This window comes from Hemiscyllium ocellatum, chromosome 1 (genome assembly GCF_020745735.1).
Source record: "Hemiscyllium ocellatum isolate sHemOce1 chromosome 1, sHemOce1.pat.X.cur, whole genome shotgun sequence".
NCBI classification, from domain to species: Eukaryota; Metazoa; Chordata; class Chondrichthyes; order Orectolobiformes; family Hemiscylliidae; genus Hemiscyllium; species Hemiscyllium ocellatum.
This window is the reverse complement of record NC_083401.1, coordinates 17,260,972-17,284,838: the sequence shown is the minus strand read 5'-3', so window position 1 is coordinate 17,284,838 and position 23,867 is coordinate 17,260,972. Positions and strand designations below refer to the sequence as shown.

General features: G+C 43.4%; 1 protein-coding gene across 10 annotated transcripts in view; it reads left to right on the top strand.

Annotated features, from left to right (window-relative positions):
- Positions 1–23,867, top strand: part of LOC132824232 (transcription factor COE3-like) — a 516,826-nt gene that overhangs the window by 328,551 nt on the left and 164,408 nt on the right. For all 10 annotated transcript variants that reach the window (XM_060839322.1, XM_060838666.1, XM_060839181.1 and 7 more), the window contains exon 8: positions 15,843–15,960. In XM_060839322.1, the coding sequence (XP_060695305.1) occupies positions 15,843–15,960 (118 nt within the window). The remainder of the gene's footprint in view (positions 1–15,842; positions 15,961–23,867) is intronic.

The window sequence follows — 23,867 nt, the reverse complement described above, 5'->3', positions numbered from 1 at the left end:
GGGTTGGTGTGGACTTGTTGGGCCAAAGGGCCTGTTTCCATGTTGTAGGGAATTTAATCTAATCTAAAGGTGTGCAGTAGGTGTTAAAGTACTTAAGAGGAACTATTAATGTTGGACCAATAATTTGCAAAGTTTTCTACTTTTCAGGATTTACTTCACCTTGTGTCTGGGTTTGAGAGAAGCAAATTAATTGGGAGTGTTGCTGAACAAAGAGACCTTGGAGTGCAGGTTCATAGCTCCTTGAAAGTGGAGTCGCAGGTAGATAGGATAGTGAAGAAGGCATTTGGTATGCTTTCTTTTATTCGTCAGAATATTGAGTAGAGGAGTTAGGAGGTCATTTTTCCCTGGCGCATCGGAGGCTGAGGGGTGACCTTATAGAGGTTTACATGAGGGGCATGGATAGAGTAAATAGACAAAGTCTTTTCCCTGGGGTCGGGGAATCCAGAACTAGAGGGCATAGGTTTAGGGTGAGAGGGGAAAGATATAAAAGAAATCTAAGGGGCAACTTTTTCACACAGAGAATGGTATGTGTGTGGAATGAGCTGCCAGACGAAGTTGTGGAGGCTGGTACAATTGCAACACTTAAGAGGCATCTGGACGGGTATATGAATAGGAAGGGTTTGGAGGGATATGGACCGGATGCTAGCAGGTGGGATTAGATTGGTTGGGATATCTGGTCAGCATAGACAGGTTGGACTGAAGAGTCTGTTTCCACGCTGTGCATCTTTATGACTGTATGACTCTATGATTGCGATGTTTAAACAAAATTCTGTTATTGTGCTACCCTTTGACTACCAAGATCAGGAATACAGAACAGAGACTCATGCTTGTGTAGGCTGTTTCATTACCTCGGGAATTTCCAACAAAATACTGTTTAAATTCCCCTGGAAAGAAAATTGTTTGAACTATGATTTAGCATTGTTACTGTGTGGTGGAAACATGGGTGATGTTTTCCATGAACAGGATCTTGTAGTCAATCCCAATTGTGGACGTAATTTCGATAACACTAACTATCTACTGAACAGGTGTAGGGAGTTTCCCCAGGTTTTCCATTGTGCAAGGATGCAGAGAAACACAACTGTCTCATTCTAGCAGAATGACCTGCAACCAGTTGAGTTTGTCACGACTTATTTATCCACAGAATTCCACAGCGTGGAAACAGCAAGTTGACACTGACCCAACTAAGGACATCTCACCCAGACCCAGTCCCTGCAATCTTGCATTTTCCTGGCTAACACGCACATGCCTGAACACTATGGCTAATTTAGCATGGCCACCCACCCTGTACATCTTTGCATTGTGGGAGGAAATAGGAGCACCTGGAGGAAACCCACGCAGACACGGGAAGAACATGCAAACTTCACACAGACAGTCACCTGAGGGTAGAATTGAACACGGGTCCCTTACACTGTGGGGCAGGAGTGCTAACCACTGAGCCACCATGCCACCCAGCTACTGCTTACTAGAAGTAGCATAATTTCATACTCAGGGCTGCTTCCCAGCCAACTTAAAAAATTATGTTCAAGCCTTGTATCGTTTTGAATATGCAAGAGTTTGCAGTGATGGTAATACTCCATTGTACAAGGCATGTCCAATGAGAAAACCATCAGAGTTGACCTCCCAGCCAATCAGCAGACATTTTATCTACGGTATGAATTGTCGTAGTTGTTTTTCTCATGTTTGTTCTGATGACTGGCAGATGAAACACAAGCAACATGTCTCTCTTTCTAGCAATGTTCAACAATTGCTTTGTGTTATCACTCCATTGCTCCAGCCTGTTATCCTCCAGTTGGAACACCATATCGAACCAGGCTATGGGGAAAGAGAAAGTTTGTGTCATTAATTAAATTGCTCAATTACTATCAATATGATGGGCTAACATTTACCTGTTCCAGTTTACATTAAAAACTCTGATGGCATTTTGCAAGAAAGAAGCTGTGCCAGCCTTGCTCAGTGTTTGGGCTACTGGTGTGTAGTGGTTTTGTAACTGGCCTTGTGAACCAGAAGATGACCCAGTGACATGAGTTCAAATCCCACCGTGTCTGTGAAGAAACTTAAAACTGCCAATTAGAAATGCCTGAAATAAAATGCGAGCTTATATGTGACCATAAATCGATTAGGTTAAATCATAAAAAAAACTTATCAGATTCTCCAATGTCCTTTCAGAAAGGAAATCTGCTGTCTTTATCTAAAGGAAGGGTAATGTTGCCATAGGGTGCTGTCGCATTAGAGAGAGATGACTGGTGGTGGTTTAATCTTAGGGTCACTGCACCTCAGGTGAGAAGGAAGATATTAAAAGGAAGAGTTTTTCATGGTAACCACAGCTAGTGTGCGAATTGAACCCATGCTGTTGGCGTCACTGTACATTACAAACCAGACATCCAGCCAGTGTAACTAACCAACCCCTTTATCCAGCCTACCCTACATGTGACTACAGATGCACAGCAATGTGGTTGCTTCGTATCTGGTTGCTAATACAGTGGCCCAAGCTCCAGGGTTGTATTCAAGAAGATAGCTCATGGACACATTCTCAGGGGCAGTAGTGGATAGGAACTTTTTGCTGCTCCTGCCAGTACTGTATATGTCCGATGGATAACTAAAATAAGGAAACAAAATATTACCCTTTCACCTGTTGATATTTCAGTCAGAATAGCTGGTCATCTACCTTCTTGTCTAGTGTGAAACGGCCAGTTTTTATATGATGTCTCAGGCATGTTGACGTTTTTTTTCCTAATTAGATTAGATTTCCTACTGTGTGGAAACAAGTCCTTCAGCCCAACAGGTCCACCAAGACCCTCCAAAGAGTAATCCACCCACTCTCATTCCCCAACCCTATATTTGCCCCTGACTAAAGTACCTAACACTATGGGCAATTCCGTATGGCCAATTTATCTGAACAGCACATCTTTGGATTGTGGGAGGAAACCCGCACAGAAATAGGGAGAGTGTGTAAACTCCACACAGACAGGCAGAGGTGGGACTCGAACCCGGGTCCCTAGCACTGTGAGGCTTCGGTGCTAACCGTTGAACCATCATGCAGAATTCCTGAATGCGAAATTAAGAATTGGTAGCCAGACCAGAGAAATATCCAGGTAAAGCAGGTTCATCATCCACTGCAACTGGAGGTACTGTACTACATAAGAAACTTTAAATCAACGTTATGACAATACTCTCATGTAGACATCAAAGATCTGATGGAATAACTTTAAAGTAGGGCAGGAGAGTTTTCTCAGCAGCCCACAATCAGTATTTATCCCGCAAACAACACCTGAAAATATTGATCATTTGGTTAATGTTTCATTGCTGCATGTGGGAGTTTACTGTGTACAAGTTGCCTACACAGTGGGCGGCACGGTGGCACAGTGGTTAGCACTGCTGCCTCACAGCGCCTGTAGACCCGGGTTCAATTCCCAACTCAGGCGACTGACTGTGTGGAGTTTGCACGTTCTCCCCGTGTCTGCGTGGGTTTCCTCCGGGTGCTCCGGTTTCCTCCCACAGTCCAAAGATGTGTGGGTCAGGTGAATTGGCCATGCTAAATTGCCCGTAGTGTTAGGTAAGGGGTAAATGTAGGGGTATGGGTGCGTTGCACTTCGGCGGGTCGGTGTGGACTTGTTGGGCCGAAGGGCCTGTTTCCACACTGTAAGTCTAATCTAATCTAAATAACAACTGTGACCATGTTTGAAAAGTGAATGCACTTTATTGCTTTTGAAGGCAAGTTTGCCTTGATTTATATTGTTGGAATAATGTTCCAGAAATTAACTTCCTACTGCTTTATGCAAAACTTGTATAACTTGTTCTGGTCTGTATTTCCAATGTTTCTGCCTGCCCTTATTAGCTCATTCCACTATAGATATTTGCCTTTTAGTCTTGTCTTTGTACGATCTATGAGTTCCTCTTTCTAGCAAACAACTTATCTTAGAAAGCTGCTGAAATCACATGCGGAGGTCACTGGGTTTGCTTAGAAATCTATAGAAACTACAGTCATTAGTTAGTCTGGTTTTTATTGTTACTGATGTACAGTGAAAAGTATTGTTTTGCCTGCTGTACAGGCAGATTATACCATACAAAGTGCATCAGGGTAGCAGAACAGAGTACTGAATAGAGCATTACAGAGGAGGTGCAGAGAGAGATCAAAATTAACGGTTGGGAGGTCTGTTCAAAAGTCTGATAACAGCAGGGAAGAAGCTGTTTTTAATACAAAGTTAAATGCAAAAAGTTGTAATGCAAAAAAGTTGTACCTAGACATTGATGAGCTGTTTAGGCCCTTAAGGCCTATTTTTGGCTCTACCCAATCGATTTAATGTTGGGAGGAAGAGACATTGCAACATTGCTCCCATTGTTCTTGCTGCAATAGATGACAAATTGCATAGAAGTGAAGAATTTCCACCTCATTGCCAACCTAGTACTGTATATCAAAGCTATGAAAGATCACCTCATATAATTCACTGCCTAGGTTTCTTTTTAGATGAGTTTAGGCTCATCTGCCTGGAAAAGAGCAAGATAGGGTAGGATTGGGGTCAGGGTTCGGGTTTATTGAGTTCAATGCGATATTAATCTCCATGATAAACATTGACAATAGTATATGGAGAGGACCGGTCACAAGTTTGTAATGAGGAAGGGAATACTTAAGACTGATGTGAAGAAGCTCACATAAAGATTCTAGAAGGGGCAAGGATCTTGAAGAGACATAGGAGACAATTCACTGTGATTTATGTGTGAGCATTGGGGATCTTCTGAAGCTCACCTGCCTTTGAATAAGATCATACCAAGTCTTTTAGCTCAATTCCAATTGTCCAACCCACTCTAACAGCTCTCAAATCCCTTTGTATCCAAAAACCCACCAGTCAAAATATGCTCAGCAATTGACCATTCTCAGTTGTCTGGATTAAGAGTTCTGAAGTTTCACAGATCTCTCTCTGACCTGTGAGAGCGACCCGATGAAGGAGCAGTGTTCCGAAAGCTAGTGCTTCCAAATAAATCTGTTGGACTCTAACCTGATATTGTAACTTACACTTTTGGGGAAATGTTTCCTGTTACGTAAGTTATTCTGCTGATTATTCTGTTAACTGCTACCATTCCCATACTCTCTATTCAGTGCAAGATTTGGATGAGGGTTCAATCAATGGTTACTGCAAATATCCATTAGCTTGCTATCGACTTTGTCTATTCTGAAGAGGCCGCCTGGAGCGGAGCCAGACAATCCCAATGACCTGCTTAAACTTAAGTTGAATTTCCCAACACGAACCATGTTTGGGAAGTGCCTTGGGGCATTTTTATCACTTTAAAGGGGCGATATAAATATAAAAAATGTTCTGCTATATTTATTGAGCATAGAATTTGCATTACAGAAACTGTCTATATAAACTCGACTCAGGCAACTGACTGTGTGGAGTTTGCACGTTCTCCCCGTGTCTGCGTGGGTTTCCTCCGGGTGCTCCGGTTTCCTCCCACAGTCCAAAGATGTGCGGGTCAGGTGAATTGGCCAAGCTAAATTGCCCGTAGTGTTAGGTAAGGGGTATGGGTGTGTTGCGCTTCGGCGGGTCGGTGTGGACTTGTTGGGCCGAAGGGCCTGTTTCCACACTGTAAGTCTAAGTCTAAGTCTAAAACCACCAAGTCGTCGTTGTGTAGATTTAGGTCACACTCAATTCATAAGAATTCTATTTATTTCACCTCATGCTCACAAAATATTCTATTCCTTTCGAATGTGGTGGGTTTGACAATAAACTGGGCACTCACCTGTCCTGACAGGCTGGTAGAAAATATCTCATAGAACATTGAACACAAAACATAGAACATTTCAGCGCAGTACATGGCTTTCAGCCCTCAATGTTGTGACGACCTGTGAAAGCAATCTGAAGCCCATCTAACTACACTATTCCATTCGCCTCCATATGTCTATCCAATGACTATTTAAATGCCCTTAATGTGGAATGTGGAACATTACAGCACAAAATAGGCCCTTCAGCCCTTGATGCTGTACCAACCTGTGAAACCAGTCTAAAGCCCGTCTAACCTACACTATTCCATTATCACCCATATGTTTATCCAATGACCATTTAAATGCCCATTTCCAGTTAAGAGCACCAGTCTAGCTGTGTTCTTAAACCCAATGTTTTGTCTAATAAACACAAGTATACCATATGCCGCCTTAACTTTAACATTGGTGAGTCTACAACTGTTGCAGACAATGCATTCCATGCCCCTACTACTCTCTGAGTAAAGAAACTACCTCTGACATCTTTCCTATATCTATTACCCCTCAATTTAAAGCTATGTCCCCTTGTGCTCGCCATCGCCATCCAAGGAAAAAGGCTCTCCCTGTCCAACCTATCTAACCCTCTGGTTATCTTATATATCTTAATTAAGTCATCTTTCAACCTTCTTCTCTCTAACAAAGCAGCTTCAAGTCCCTCAGCCTTTCCTCGTAAGACCTTCTCTCCATACCAGCCAACATCCTAGTAAATCTCCTCTGAATCTTGTCCAAAACGTCCACATGCTTCCTATAATGCGGTGATCAGAACAGTACGCAATACACCAAATGTGGCTGCACCAGAGTTTTGTACAGCTGCAGCATGATCTCATGGTTCCAAAACTCAACCTCTCTACCAATAAATGTTAACACATCATATGTTTTCTTAACAACCCTATCAACCTGGGTGGCAACTTTCAAGGATCTATGTACCTGGACACTGAGATATCTCTGCTCATTTACACTACCAAGAATTTTGCAATTAGCCCCAGTACTCTGCATTCCTGTTACTCATTCCAAAGTGAATCACCTCACACTTTTCCCATTAAACTCCATTTGCCACCTCTCAGCCTAGCTCTGCAGCTTCTCTATGTCTCTCTCATGATATTATTTGACCAATGTGGCATCAAGAGGCTCCGCCAAAATTAGAGTCAATGAGTTGGATTCATACCTTGTACAAAGGAAGATAGTTCTGGTTGTTGGAGGTCAGTCATCTGCAGCTCCAGGACATAGAACATGGAACAGAGAACATTACAGCGCAGTACAGGCCCTTCAGTCCTCGATGTTGCGCTGCCCTGTCATACTAATCTGAAGCCCATCCCACCTACACTATTCCATGTACGGTACGTCCATATGCCTGTCCAATGACGACTTAAATGCACTTAAACTTGGCGAATCCACTACCATTGCAGGCAAAGCATTCCATACCCTTACTACTCTGAGTAGAGAAACTACCTCTGACATCTGTCTTATACCTATCTCCCCTCACTTTTAAGTTGTGTTCCCTCGTGTTTGCCGTCCCCATACTTGGAAAAAGGCTGTCCCTGTCCACCCTATCTAACCCTCTGATTATCTTGTATATCTCTATTAAGTCACCTCTCAACTTTCTTCTCTGTAACGAGAACAGCCTCAAGGCCCTCAGCCTTTCCTCATAAAACATTCCTTCCATACCAGGCAACATCCTAGTAAATCTGCTCTGCACCCTTTCCAAAGCTTCCACATCCTTCTTATAATGCAATGACCAGAACTGTACACAATACTCCAAGTGTGGCCGTACCAGAGCTTTGTACAGCCGCAGCATAACGTCCTGGTTCCGGAACTCAATCCCTCTATTAATAAAGGCCAAAACACTGTATGCCTTCTTAACAACCCTGTCAATCTGGGTGGCATCTGTGTACACAGACACCGAGATCTCTCTGCTCATCTGCACTCTTAAGAATCTTACCATTAGCCCAGTACTTTGCATTCCGATTACTCCGTCCAAAATGTATCACCTCACACTTTAGATTAGATTAAATTACTTACAATGTGGAAACAGGCCCTTCGGCCCAACAAGTCCATTCCGACCCGCAACCCACCCATACCCCTAGATTTACCCCTTACCTAACACTACAGGCAATTTAACATGGCCAATTCACCTAACCTGCACTTCTTTGTGACTGAGAGAGGAAACCGGAGCACCCGGAGGAAACCCATGCAGACACGGGGAGAATGTGCAAACTCCACACAGTCAGTCGCCTGAGGTGGGGATTGAACCCGGGTCTCTGGCGCTGTGAGGCAGCAGTGCTAACCACTATTGTCCACATTAAACTCCTTTTGCCACCTCTCAGCCCAGCTCTGCATCCCATCTATATGTCTCTGCAACCTACTACATCCTTCGTCACTATCCACAACTCCACCGACCTTAGTGTCCTCCACAAATTTACTAACCTCCAACAAAATGACAAACAGCAGTAGACCCAACACCGAACCTTGCGGGACACCGCTAGTAACTGGACACCAAGATGAGCATGTTCCATCAACTACAACCCTCTGTTTTCTTTCAGCAAGCCAATTACTGATCCAAACTGCTATGTCTCCCACAATCCCATTCCTCCACATTTTATATAATAACCTACTGTGGGGAACCTTATTGAATGCCTTGCTGAAATCCATATACACCACATCAACCGGTTTACTCCCATCTACCTGTTTGGTCACTTTGTCAAAAAACTCAACAAGATTCGTTAGGCACGACCTACCCTTCACAAAACCGCACAGACTGTCCCTGGTCAGATTATTCTCTTCTAGATGGTTATGAATGCTATCTCTTATAGCCTTTTCCAACACTTTACCAACAACTGAAGTGAGACTCACTGGTCTGTAATTACCAGGGTTGTCTCTCCTACCCTTTTTGAAAAAGAGAACCACATTTGCTATCCTCCAGTCCTCAGGCACTATTTCTGTAGACAATGATGATTTGAAGATCAATGCCAAAGGCTCGGCAATCTCTTCCCTTGCTTCCCAGAGGATCCTTGAATAGATCCCATCCGGCCCAGGGGACTTGTTTATTTTCACACACTGCAGTATTTCTAATACCTCTTCCTTGTGAACCTCAATCTCTTCTAGTCTAGATGCAAATATCTCTGTATCTTCCTCGCCAACATTTTCACTTTCTATAGTGAACGCTGTCAAAAATATTTATTTAGTGCTTCTCCTATATCCTCTGACTCCACACACAACTTCCCACTATTATTCATGATTGGCCCTAATTTAACTCTCGTCATTCTTTTATTCCTGACATACCTATGGAAAGCCTTAGGGTTAACTCTGATCCTATCCGCCAACAACTTCTCATGTCTCCTCCTGGCTCTTCTGAGCTCTCTTTTTAGATCTTTCCTGACTTCCTTGTAACCCTCAAGCGCTCTAACTGAGTTTTCACATTTTGTCCTAACATAAGTCTCCTTCTTCTTGACCAGGAATTCCACTGCCTTAGTAAACCACAGCTCACAATTTCTATATCTTCCTCCCTGCCTGACAGGTACATACTTATCTAGGAAACATAGGTGTTTTTCCTTGAATAAGCTCCACATTTTTAATGTGTTCATCCCCTGCAGTTTTCTTCCCCATTCTACGCTTCCTTAATCTTACCTAATTGCATTGTAATTTCCCTTCCCCCAGCTGTAACACTTGCTCGGTGGAGTACCCCTATCCCTTTCCATCACTAAAGTAAACCTGACAGAATTGTGATCGCTGTCTCCAAATTGCTCATCCAGTTCCAAATCTAACACCTGGCCAGACTCGTTACCCAGTACTAAATCTAAAGTGGCTTCGCCCCTTGTAGGTCTGTCTACATAGTGTGTCAGAAAGCCCTCCTGCACACACTGGACAAAAACTGACCCATCTATAGTACTCGTACTCCAGTGATCCCAGTCAATATTTGGATGGTTGAAGTTCCCCATGACAACTACCCTGCCTCTCTCACTCCTATCGAGAATCATCTTTGCTATCCTTTCCTCTACATCTCTGGGGCTATTCGGAGTATAGAAAATTCCCAGCATGGTGACTTCTCCTTTCCCGTTTCTAACCTCAGCCCATACTATCTCAGTTAATGAGTCCCCAAATATCCTTTCTACGACTGTAATATTATCCCTAATCAACAATGCCCCACCTCCCCCTCTTTTACCATCTTCTCTGTTCTTACTGAAACATTTGAATCCTGGAACCTGCAACAGCCATTCCTGTCCCTGCTCTGTCCATGTCTCTGCAGAAGTTCCTCAGGATAGCCTAAATGGCCCAAACTTCTTTAGCTGCTTCATCAAGGATCATCTTACCATCATAGGGTCAAAGTGGAGATGCTTGTTGAGGATCTCACAATGTTCAGCGCCACTTTCCATCCCACAGATTCTGACATCAGTCAGAGGGAAGAGTAACCTGGGTGGATTACTCTTCGGAGGGCCTGTGTGGACTGGTTGGGATGAAGGGCCTGTTTTCCCATTGCAGGGAATCGAACCTAATCTTCGGTCCATCTCGTCCATGCCAATCAGATATCCTATACTGATCAAATACCATTGGCCAGTATTCAGTCCATATCCCTCTAAACCCTTCCTATTCATTTACCCATCCTGATGCCTGTTAATTATCGTAATTGTACCAGCCTCCACGACTTCCTCAGACAGCTCATTCCATATGCATACCAACCTCGACGTGAAAAAGTTGCTCCTTAGGTTCCTTTCAAATTGTTCTCCTCTCACTTTAAACTTATGCCCTCCAGTTCTGGACTCCCCTAACCTGGGAAAAAGACCTTGTCTATTCACCCTATTCATGCCCCTCATGATTTTATAAACCTCTATAAGGTCCCCCCTCAGTCTCTGATGCTCCAGGGAAAATAGCCCCCACCTATTCAGCCTCTCCTTATAGTTTAATCCCAGTAATATCCTTGTAAATTTTTTCTGAACCCTTTCAACTTTCACAACATCTTTCCTATAGCAGTGAGACCAGAATTGTATGCAGTATTCCAATAGTGGTCTAATCAATGTCCTGCTCAGCCACAACATGACCTCCCAACTCCTACACTCAATGCACTGACCAATGGAGGCAAGAGTGCCAAATGCCTTCTTCCCCACCCTGTCCACCTGTATTCCACCTTTCAAGGAATTACGCACCTGTACATCTAGGTTTCTTTGTTTTCGCAACACTCCCCAGGACCCTGCCATTAATTCCTGATAAAGGTCTTTTGCCTGAAACATCAATTTTTCTGCTCCTCAGATACTGCCTGACCTGCTGTCCTTTTCCAGCACCACACTCTCAAACCTACCATTAACTGTATAAGTCCTGCCCTGATTTGCCTTACCAAAATGCAACACCTCACAATTATCTAAATTAAATGCCAACTGCCACTTCTCGATGCATTGGCCCATCTGATCAAGGTCTCGTACTCTAAAACAACCTTCTTCACTATCCACTAACCCATCACTTTTGGTGTCATCTGCAGACTAACCATGCCTCCTATATTCACATCCAAATCATTTATATATATATATTTAAAAAAAATGTGTGTGTGTGTGTGTGTGTGTGTGATGAAACACAGTGGACATAGCATTGATCCTTGCAGCACACCACTGACCAGAGGCTTCTAGTCTGAAAAACATCCCTCGACCACCCTCTGTCTCCCACCTTCAAACCATTTTTGTATTCAATTGGCTAGCTCCCCATTGGTCAGTGCATTGAGTGGAGGAGTTGGGAGCTCATGCTGTGACTGAGCATGACATTGATTAGACCACTAGCTCCCCCGGATTCCATGTGATCTAACCTTGCCAGCCAGTCTACCATGTCGAACCTTATTGAATGCCTTGCTGAAGTCCATAAAGACAATGTCTGCCCTCACCAATCTTCAAAAAACTCAATCAAGTTAGTGAAACATTATTTCCAAAGCCATGTTGTCTATCCCTAATCAGTCCTTGCCTTTCAAAATGCTTGTAAATCCTGTCACTCAGAATTCCCTCCAAAAACTTGCCCACCACCAATGTCAGACCCACCAGTCTATAGTTCCTTGATTTGTCCTTACACCTTTCTCAAATAGTGAAACTATATTAGGCAACCTCCAGTCTTCCAGCATCTCACCTGTGACTATCAATGATACAACATCTCAGCAAGGAGCCCAGCAATTACTTCCCTAGCTTCCTACAGAGTTCTAGGATACACCTGAGCAGATCCTGGAGATTTGTTTACCTTTATACATTTTAAGACTTTCAGCACCACCTCTTCGCTAACACAGACACTTTTCAAGTTATCACTATTGTCCTTCTCCCCAATGAATACATGAAATGCTCACTTAGTATCTTGTTGATGGCCTTGTTGATCTTTAGGGACCTTTAATGGGCTTGATTCTCCCCCTAATTACTCTTTTGCCCTTAATGTATTTGTAGAATCTCATTGGATTCTCCTTAACCCTATTTTTCAAAGATGTTTCACGTGCCTTTTTAGCCCTTCTAATTTCCCTCTTAAGCAGACTCCTACTGCCCTTATATCCCTCGAGGAATTCACTTGATCACTGCTGTCTATATCTGAAATATGCTTCCTTGACCTGAACCTCAATTTATCCAGTCGTCCAACATTCCCTACAACCACCAGCCTTCCCCTTTATACTAACAGGAACATACTGTGTGTGAACTCTAATTATTTCATCTTTGAAGGCTGCCCACTTTCCAATCATCCCTACTTTGCTGGATCAAGTCCTGGAACTCCTTCCCAAACAGCCAATGGCATACAGCCGTTGAAGAAGTCAGCTCACCATCACCTTCTCAAGGTCCAATTGGTGACGGGTAATAGATACTGAATGAACTAGTGACGCCCACACCCTGTGAAAGCTACAAATACAGGATGAGGAAGTGAAAAGAATGAGGATTGGGAAGGAGTTTCACAGTTTCGATAGAGGGGAGTACGTGAAAGGGGATATCCAATGGAGTGGTTAAAGTTTCTTTTCTGTAAAAAGCGCAGAATTTCGCAGTTGTCAACATCAGTGATATAGTATTAGTGTTAAAGAGAACTGTAAAGAGAAATAATAAAACCACCCTTAACGTGGGCGGCACGGTGGCACAGTGGTTAGCACTGCTGCCTCACAGCGCCTGTAGACCCGGGTTCAATTCCCGATTCAGGCGACTGACTGTGTGGAGTTTGCACGTTCTCCCCGTGTCTGCGTGGGTTTCCTCCGGGTGCTCCGGTTTCCTCCCACAGTCCAAAGATGTGCGGGTCAGGTGAATTGGCCAAGCTAAAATTGCCCGTAGTGTTAGGTAAGGGGTAAATGTAGGGGTATGGGTGGGTTGCGCTTCGGCGGGTCGGTGTGGACTTGTTGGGCCGAAGGGCCTGTTTCCACACTGTAAGTCTAATCTAAAAAAAACTCCACAACGAGTGAAGCAAATTTAAGCACAGCCTGATTAAGTGAGATTGATTGCATGAGGAGTAATTAAAAAAAAACACTGGCATCTCAAACTGGCCCCCGGGCATTGGAGGACAAATAAAACTGCAGAACATCTACGAGCATTTTGCAAACTCTTTTATTTTGAGAGCAATTCCATTAGGGGCTTGATTTTTTTTCTATACGTATTGCATTTCTCAAGTGAGGCGAACTTAATTAAATAAAGCCACTGGTTAATCTGTCAAAAGATCAATCCAAACAAAGAGGGGACTACCCAGAGCCACTTGGTAAGGCACTGTTAGTGACTGATAATGAAACTACAGCTAAGAAAGCTCCTTTATTTACAAGGATTAACTGCCTGGTAGGCACTCACATCATGCAATAATTTGCCAAAATAGGAAAGAAAAGATTGTTTTTGCACAGCTTCATTAACTCCTTAAATGACAGCCTCTGCTCGAGGCCACAAGGTGAATTGTAGGCTTGCTATCGTTTGGTACACAAACTCTTTCACTTCAGCTATTTTTCTGCACCTGGGACATGTCTTCCTGGCGCATTTTCCATAGCAACGTCTCGCCCAATCAGAGTCTGATTGTCAACGACTCCACATCCTTTCCCCGTGCAATACAAATTATTTTTCCCATTCTCGCAATTGGATCCTGATGAATCCAAGAAAATAAATATTTTGCCAGGACATTTCTATTTTGGAAACATCCAAATCCTATTCTGTCAAACAACGAATCTGGACAAATCTCTGACAATCTGGAAAGTTTGACATGTACAGAAGTACAGAAGGAACTTTGAGCCTATTGTTCCCAAATCTCCTTAACCCTGGGGCACTTTTCTCACCCCACACTTGATTCTCTAGTCAACTAATTGACAGATTGATGGCTACGATTACCCAACAATTCAATTTCCTTTCAATTGGGCAGTTACAGCAACATTAGCTCATCTCCTGACTCCCCAAATCCATCTACAAGGTACAAGTCAGGAGTGTGATGGAATATTCCTCACTGGCCTGGATGGGTGCAGCCCCAACAACCCCCCTTCAACACCATCCAGGACAAAGCAGCCTGCTTGATTGGCACCACATCCACAAGCATCCATTCCTTCCATCTCCGATGCTCAGTAACAGCAGTGTATTCTATCTACTAGATGCATTGCAAAAATTCACCAGAGATCCTTAGACAGCACCTTCCAAACATATGACCACTTCCACCTAGACGTATAAGGGAAGCCAATACATAGGAACCCCATCACATAGAATTTCCCCTCCAAGTCAATCACCACCTTGATTTGAAAATATATCACTGTTTCTTCACTGTCACTGGGTCAAATTCCTGGCATTCCATCCCTAACAATATTGTAGGTCAATGTACAACATACAAACTGCAGCAGTTAGGAAGGCAGCTCACCACCACCTTCTGAAGGGCAACTGGGGATGGGCAATAAATGCTGGCCCAGTCAGTGATGCCCACATCCACAAACCAATAAAATGAAGTTGGATATGAACTAGATCTCACGTTATTTTACTCCAAAATGTCTTACATTCTGGATTAACCTTTAATAAAGGTGAGCTTCATTCAGTTCAAAGGCAAGCCCCAGGATGCATTTTAGCACTTAATCCAACCTTCCTTTCCTTAAGTGAAATCTTAATGACTTTAATACTTTTCAGGCGAGATATTTTATATTCAGTTGTCCTAAAACATCCAATAGTCACTGTTTGAAGCATAGGGCATCGCTCCCATTGACTTGGTCACCATCATCTCTCAAGCTGGTATCACAGGAAGATAAATTAACTCGCAATTCACCACAAAGCTGGTTTGTATTGGCATATTGGTTAATGTGCTTCTAAATATCTGCAGTGATGGTGTATAATCAGCAACTGTAGAATAGCGGAGGAGAAAGTGAGGTCTGCAGATGCTGGAGATCAGAGCTGAAAATGTGTTGCTGGAAAAGCACAGCAGGTCAGGCAGCATTCAAGGAACAGGAAATTCGATGTTTCGGGCATAAGCCCTTCATCAGGATGATGAAGCCGGACCTTCCTGATGAAGGGCTTATGCCCGAAACGTCAAATTTCCTGTTCCTTGGATGCTGCCTGACCTGCTGTGCTTTTCCAGCAACACATTTTCAGCAACTGTAGAATAGCCCCAGTCAGATAGTGCTTGAGGAAGAAAGAGAGATAAGCGCTGTTGGACAGTATGAAGGGGCAGCACGGTGGCTCAGTGGTTATCACTGTTGTCTCACAGCTCCATGGACCTGGGTTCGATTCCTGTCTCGGGTGACTGTCTGCGTGGAATTTGCACATTCTCCCCGTGTCAGCGTGGGTTTCCTCTGGGTGCACCAGTTTTCTCCCACAATCCAAAGCTGTGCAGATTAGGTGAATTGGCCATCCTAAATTTCCCATAGTGTTCAGTGATGTGTAGTTTAGGGACATTAGTCAGTGGTAAAATTTAGAGTAATGGAGAATGGGTTTTGGTAGGATACTCATCGTAGAGTCGGTGTGGACTTGTTGGGTAGAAGGGCCTGTTTCAACACTGTAGAGATTCTGTTATTCTAAGTAAGTTTGGAAGATACTCATGTGGAGCATAAACCAATTGTGATAAAGGGCATGTCAATGTGCTGCTGTGAATTCTGCTTTGTTCTGTACATTGCCCCCTCTTGCCCACCAATACCAACCAACTTGCCTTCTCTTTGTAGGTGGTCATCTGCACAACAATTAATGTGGACGGCCATGTCCTGGCTGTGTCCGACAACATGTTCATCCACAACAACTCGAAGCATGGGCGACGAGCTCGGAGGCTCGATCCCTGTGAAGGTACGTCAATCCAGAGCGCACCATTGGTCACTGCTAGCCTTCTCAGATTCGGGTCACAATGCAGTTATGGATTTTGTGGAGCGCTTCATTGGTGGATGGGGTTGTATTGCCACTAGTTCTTTACTCTTCAGAATTGGTCTTGATCTGGATTCGATCGGGCGCTCAGCAACCTGAAATCTTAACGCAGTTTCTCTCTCCAGTGATGCTGCCAGATCTGCTGAACATTAACAGCACTTTATATGAGCCTGATGAGGTTGAGTTATATTTATTCATGGGATGTGGGCATTATCGACAAGGTCAACATTTATTGCCCATCGGTAATTCTCCATGAGAATGTGGGTGGTGTAGAACCATTTGCAGTCCACAAGAACATAGCGACAGGAGTAAGCCATTCAGCCCCATCAGATCATGGCTGATTTATGGCCTAACTCTATGCATTTGTTTTTGACCCATTTCCCTTAATATCTTTGCGAAACAAAAAAAAACCTACCTCAGAATTAAAGTGAACAGCTGATCTACCATCCACTGCCATTTATGGAAGAGAGTTCCAAACCTCTATCACCCTCTGTATGCAGAAGTGCTTCCAAATATCTCTCCTGAACAGTCCAACCCTAATTCTCAGACTATGCCCACTAGTTCGAGAATTCCAACCAGTGGAAATAGTTTTATCTTTATTCACCCAGTCTTTTCCTGGTAATACCTTGAAGACTTCAATCAGATCGCTCCGTAAACTTCCAAATTCTAGAGAAAGCAGGCCGAAGTAGCAGATCTCTCCTCATAACTTAACGCCTGAAGTCCAGATATCATTCTTGTAAATTTTTTTTGTTTTATTCCTTCCAAGGCCAATAAATCCTTCCTCAGTTTTGGTACCCAGATTTGCTCACTGTACTCCAAGTGGGAGCCACTCAGGTTTTATATAACTGCAACATAATTTCGATATCCTTGTCCTCCAGTCCTCTCAATATAAAGGCCAGGATTTCATTAACTTTCTTGATTATTTCTTCACCTGTTCATGACATTTGAAAGATTGATGCACCCAAACCCCCATGTCTGTTTGACATCCATTCTGATGAAGGGCTTATGCCTGAAATATCGATCCTCTTGCTCCATGGATGCTGCCTGACCTGCTGTGTTTATCCACCCTGTAGTTAACTTCATTCTAGAAAGAAACCTGAGCTAGCCCTTTTCAGCTTTTATGGATCTCCTCATATTTGCCTGCTTTGAACTCCAACTACCACAGTTTTGCCGATTTCCCTTTGTCATTTTACATGACCATCAACAATTCCACCTAACTTTATGTCATCAGCAAATTTGGATTGTCCAAGTCGTTAATAAATAATGTGAACACAATTGTGATTGCTGGAACACTTCAATGATTTTACCCATAATGTTCCCATCATTCTTTTCACCAAATTTATCAATCTGTGCTTTAAATGAAATAAAAGAATAAGCATTCACAACCCTCGGCATTAGAGCAACAAAGATTCACCATCACTTCAGGAGAAGAAAAATTCTTCATATTTTAGTTGTAAAAGCTGTCCCCGCCTCCCCTATTTGTGCATCATGTCCCCTCATTCGAGACTCCCCAATCAGGGCAAACATCTTACTTCAAACTAAATTTCAATGCGGTCACCTCATTTCTCAGAACTGAAGGGAAGATTGGTCCAGTTTGCCCAATCTGTGTTCACAGCACAGTTCTGCCATCTGAGCAACACATTTGCTGCTTTTACAATTTTACGATCAGTTCTGGACTCCCTGCTACAGGAACAAGGTTGTTAAATAAGGGTGCAGGAAAGATTACCGAAGATGCTGCAGGGTTGGAAGGTTTGAGCTATAGGGATTGTCGGACATTGAAGGGTGACCTGATAAAGGTTTATAAGTTCATGAGGGGCATGGATAGGTTAAATAGACAAGATTCTTTTCCTAGGATGGCAGAGTTCAAAACTAGAGGGCATAGATTTAGGGTGAAAGGGGAAAGATATAAAAGGGAAATTTAGGGGCAACATTTTCACACAGAGGGTGGTCTGTGTATGGATTGAACTGTAGAGGAAGTGGTGAAGGCTAGTGCAATTGCAACATTTAAAAGGCTCCTGGATGGGTGCATGAATAGGAAAGGTTTAGAGGGAAATGGGTCAAATGCAGGCATGGATGAGTTGGACCGAAGAGTCTGTTTTGGTGCTGAACAACTGCATGACTTTTTGACTCCTTTTATGGCAATAATATATTTAGAGTCGTAGAGATGTACAGTGCGGAAACAGATCCTTCGGTCCAACTCATCCATGCTGACCAGATATCCTAATCTAATCTAGTCCCATTTGCCAGCATTTGGCCCATCTCCCTATAAACCCTTCCTAGTCATGTACACTCAGATACTTGTTAACTGTTGTAATTGTACTGGCCTCCATCACTACCTTTGGCAGCTTATTCCAAATACGCACCACACTCTGTAAGCAAATGTTGCCCCTTAGGTCCCTTTTAAACTTTTCCCCTCTCACCTGAAACTTATGCCCACTAGGTCTGCACTTCCCCACCCCAGGGAAAAGACCTTCTGTATTTGCGTGACCCATGCCCCTCATGATTTTATAAACCTCTATAAGGTCACCTCTCAGCCTCTGATGCTCCAGGGAAAGCAGGCCCAGCCTATTCAACCTCTCCCTGTAGTTCAAATCCTCCAGCCCTGGCAACATTCTTGCAAATCTTTTCTGAACCTTTTCAAGTTTCACAATATCCTTCTGATACAAGGGAGACCAGAATTGCACACAATACTCCAAAAGTAGCCTAACCAATGTCCTGTACAGCTGCAGCATGACCTCCCAAATCCTGTACTCAATGCTCTGACTAAAAAAGGTAAGCATACCAAATGTTTTCTTCATTATCTTATCCACCTATGAGTCTACTTTCAAGGAATTATGAACCTACACTCCAAGGTCTCTTTGTTCAGCAACATTCCCAAGGACCTTACTATTTTGTGTATAAGTCCTGCCCTGATTTGTCTTTCCAAAATGCAGCACCTCACATTTGTCTAAATTAAATTCCATCTGCACCTCCTCAGCCCATTGGCCCATCTGATCAAGATCCCATTATACTCTGAATCAACCTTCTTCGCTGTCCACTACACGTCCAATTTTGGAATCATCTGCAAACTTACTAACTATACCTCCTATGTTCACATCCAAATCATTTATGTAAATGACGAAAAGCAGTGGACCCAGCACCGATCCTTGTGGCACTCCACTGCTCACAGGCCTTTAGTCTGAAAGGCAACTCTCCACCATCACCCTCTGTCTTCTACCTTCGAGTCAGTTCTGTATCGAAATGGCTAGTTCTTCCTGTATTCCATGAGATCTAACCTTGCTAACCAGTTTATCATGAGGAACTTTGTCGAATGCCTTACTGCAGTCCATGTAGATCACGTCGACCACTCTGCCCTCATCAATCCTCTTCATTACTTCTTCAAAAACAAAACTCAATCAAGTTTGTGAGACATGATTTTCCACACATAAAGCCAAGTTGACTATCCATAATTAGTCAGGCGAAAGTGAGGACTGCAAATGCTGGAGATCAGAGTCTAGATTGGAGTGGTGCTGGAAAAGCACAGCTGGTCAGGCAGCATCCGAAGAGCAGGAAAATTAATGTTTCAGGCAAAAGGAAGGGCTTTCCAAATACATTTAAATCCTGTCCCTCAGGATTCCCTCCAACAACTTGCCCACCACCGAGGTCAGGCTCACCAGTCTATAATTCCCTGACTTTTCCTTACCACCTTTCTTAAATAGTGGCACTACATTAGCCAATCTCCAGTCTTCCGGCACCTCACCTGTGACTATACAAATATCTCAGCAAGGATCCCAGCAAGCACTTCCCTAGCGTCCTACAGAGTTCTAGGGTACACCTGATCAGGTCCCAGGAATTTATCCACCTTTAAGCATTTTAAGACATCCAAGCTCCTCCTCCTCTGTATTTCTTAAGATAAAGAAACTAAAACCATAAACAGTACTCCAGCTGCGGTCCAATCAAGTTCCTATATAACTGAAACAAGACTTTGCTGCTCCTGTGCTCATATTCTCTTGCAATAATGGCTAACATCCCATTCACCTTCCTAATAGTTTACTGGTTGATATAAACAGTGCTAATAGGGAAGATTTTCACCCATAACCCAGTCTGGATGGTGAATGGCTTGGAGGAGAACTTGTAGGAAGTTGTGTTCACCTGTATCTGCTAATCTTATTCTTCTAGCTGGTGGTGTTTGCAGGATTAGAGGATGCTGTTCTAGGTCACTGGGTGAATTGATGCTGTGTGCTTTGTAAATTGGCATATTATACCTCAGTGGTAGAGTGGGTAAATGGTAATGCTGTTGCAGGGAGCATGAGGTGCCATTAAAGTGAGATGCTTGGTCTCCGATGGAATTGAGTTCTTTGTTGAAGTTGAACCCATCCACGGGAGTATCCCATCACAGTCCTGAGTTATGCTTTGTTGATGGTGGATTGTCATGTGGTGAGGTTTTGGAAATCCAGGCATAGCAAAGTGCTATTGTTCTTGTTTTTTAAATTTTATTTGACCCTTCATACACAAAAGCTAGGCGTAAGTGGGTATGGGGGCTTTGGGGGCAAATTTCCAGGTTTCAATTTGCAAAAAGATGAGCAGCCTAGCATCATCCTTGAATGGGACTAACTCTAATTCTACGGTTGCACTTATTCATTGTGTCAGCTGTCCAGTTAGAGGAAATGCTTTCTCTTCCCTTCACCTGTTGAATCTTTTTATTCATCTTAAACAGTTGAATGCGATCATCCATAGTGTAATGTTTGCGTTCTGCACATCCCATGCATTACAAGTACAACAGAGAAGGTTCATTTGTAGCATCATAGGTACTTACAGTGTAGGAGCTGATTTGGCCCATCCTACCTATGGCAATGCAAGGTCCCTGTCATACAGGCACTGCTTTGTGGAAAACAACTCATGCCTATCCAATCTTTCCTCATATCCCAAACCCTCCTAGGGTGCAGGCTTACCTTATGAGGAGAGTTGGACAGACTGGGGAGGTTAGAAAAGGTGATCTAATTGAAATGTATAAGATTCGGAAAAGGACTTGTTTGGGGTACTAAATGGATGTTTCCTCTTGTGGAGGAGACTAAAATTAAGAGAGATTTTACTAATAAGTGCTTGTAGAGTTCAGATGGAGATAAGGAGAATGGATTTTTCTCTGAAAGGGACCATGGTCTGTGGAATTCTTTTCCCAAGAGATTGGTTCATTGAATTCAATCAAGGGCACAGTGGCTCAGTGGTTAGCACTGCTGCCTCAAAGCATTGGGTTCGATTCCAGCCTCAGGCGACTCTCCTGTGTGGAGTTTGCATATTCTCCCTGTGTCTCCTCCAGGTGCTCTGGTTTCCTCCCATAGTCCAAAGCTGTGCAGGTTAGGTGGATTTGCCATTCTAAATCACCCATAGCCATGGAAAATGCAGAGTTATAGAATCGAGGGGTGGGTCTGGTTGGGATGTTCTTCAGTAGGTCAGTGGTGACCTGCGTTCACACAGTAGCCATCTATGATGAAAGCTGAGTTCAACAGATGTGTTCATAGAATTCCTACAATGTGGAAGCAGGCCATTTGGCTCATCAAGTCCACACTGACCCTCTGAAGAGTGTCCCATCCCATCACCATAAGCCAGTATTTGCCATGGCCACTCCGCCCAACCTACACATCCCTGGACACTATGGGCAATCTAGCATGGTCAATTCACTTAACCTACACATCTTTGGACACTGGGAGGAAACTGGAGCAAACCCATGCAGAATGTGCGAACTCCACACAGGCAGGCACCCGAGGTTGGAATCGAACCCAGGTCCCTAGTGCAGTGCTAACCACTGAGCCACTGTGCCACACAGTGGGAAGCTGACAGGAATGTGGAATTAAAATCACTGCCAGATCAGCCATCAGAATGGCAAAGCTAGGTGTAGCAACCAACTATATTTTTTCATTTGCTCATGGAATGCAGACATCACTGGCTTGGCCAGCAACAATTGCCCATCCCTAATTGCCCAGAGGTTAGTTACAACAGAGTAGGATTGGCACACTTGGGGTGATTGAAGCATTGTGATAATGTCACTTGGACCAAGTAATCCCAAATGTCTGTTGAAGGGCTCTTTCCTGAAACATTGATACTCCTGCTCCTCGGATGCTGCTTGACCTGCTGTGCTTTTCCAGCACCCCATTCTCGACAGGAAACCAGAATGTCAGTCTAACATTCAAGACTTACCATGGCAGGTGGTGAAATTTCAGTTTTCTCAAAAATGATCTGGGACTTAAAGAAAGCAGCCTGATGGTGTCCATGATAAATACTGTTGAGTGTTATTAAAAAGTATCCGGTTCACTAACGCTGTGTAGGGAAGGAAATCTGCCATCCTTAACTGGTCTGGCTCATGTATGGCCAGATGTCTGAGAGGGGTATGGGAAAGAGTCAAGGTTTATATTGGGGAGATTAGATTATTGAGAAGACCTAGCCATCCCATCAGGGGGCACTCCAAAACGCATGACAAATTGGATGGCCTTTACAAATTCAACAGAAAACTTACTCAAATCACATAAAAGATAACAGCATTTACAACATTGGGGAGGGTAAACTGGATTTTCTTTGAGTCACTGGGCAGCACGGTGGCTCAGTGGTTAGCACTGCTACCTCACAGCGCCAGGGAACTCACGTTCGAATCCCGCCTCGGGCAACTGTCTATGTGGAGTTTGCACATTCTCCCGTGTTTGCATGGGTGTGCTCTGGTTTCCTCCCACAGTACAAAGATGTGTAGGTTAGATGAATTGGCCATGCTAAATTGCCTGTCGTATGAGGTGGATTAGTCTGTGGTAAATATAGGGGGGTGAGTTTCTCTTTGGAGGGCCGGTATGGACTTGTCGGGCTGAAGGTCCTGTTTCTACACTGTAGGTAATCTAATCTATTGTTCAGAACAGATGGCTTTCGAAGAGGAAACCTTTATAACCTATTAGTGCATTGAGTAGCTGCCATCTGGGCAACCTAATTGGAAACAGTGTGAGCAGGGGCGAAAAGTCGTTATTGCATTTGCAAAGATAACTTTAGGCAAAAAGACCAGTCTGTATTAAAACAGTACACTAGCTTATTTTTTTTAAATATGGTCACATTAGAATAAGGGATTTCCTTTATAAAAGCAAGTGCATTTTGACTGTTGGACAAAGCAGTAAAATTATTGTCTTCCTTATGTTCTGTGTTCTGTTGTCTCTATTCTGTTAATGAGGAAATTAGGAGGAAGTGAGGATGGATTTGTAAGGAGATGCCAGTGCTAAGGAGCAGAAACTAGCAGGAAAGAATGTCAAGACTGAGAAATGGCAAAAACAGAAATTGCTGGAAAAGCTCAGCAGACCTGACAGCATCTGTAGAGGAAAATCAGAGTTGACGTTTTCTGTCATGTGACCCTTCCTCAGAACTGAGGAACTGAAATGTTAGCTTTGACTTCTCTCCACAGATACTGCCAAACCTGAGCTTCTCAGCAATTTCTGGGGTGTTTTTGTTTCTGATTGAAGTTATCCTCAGTTCTTTTTATTTAATGATGTGGAGGAGCTAGTGTTGGACTGGGGTGGACAAAGTTAAAAATCACACAACACCATGTTATAGTTCAACAAGTTTATTTGGAAGCACTAGCTTTTGGAGCGCTGCTCCTTAACCACCTGATGAGGGAGCAGCGCTCCAAAAGCTAGTGCTTCCAAATAAACCTGTTGGACTATAACCTGGTGTTATGTGATTTTTAACATTTTATTTAAGACTGAGAAATGACGTGGTAGAGTTTTATTTGTTTATGGGTCATGAACTTTGCTGGAAAGACTGATTTTTATTGCCCATCCCTAATTGCTCTTGCGAAGTTGGTGGTGGTGAGCTGTCATTTTGACCCT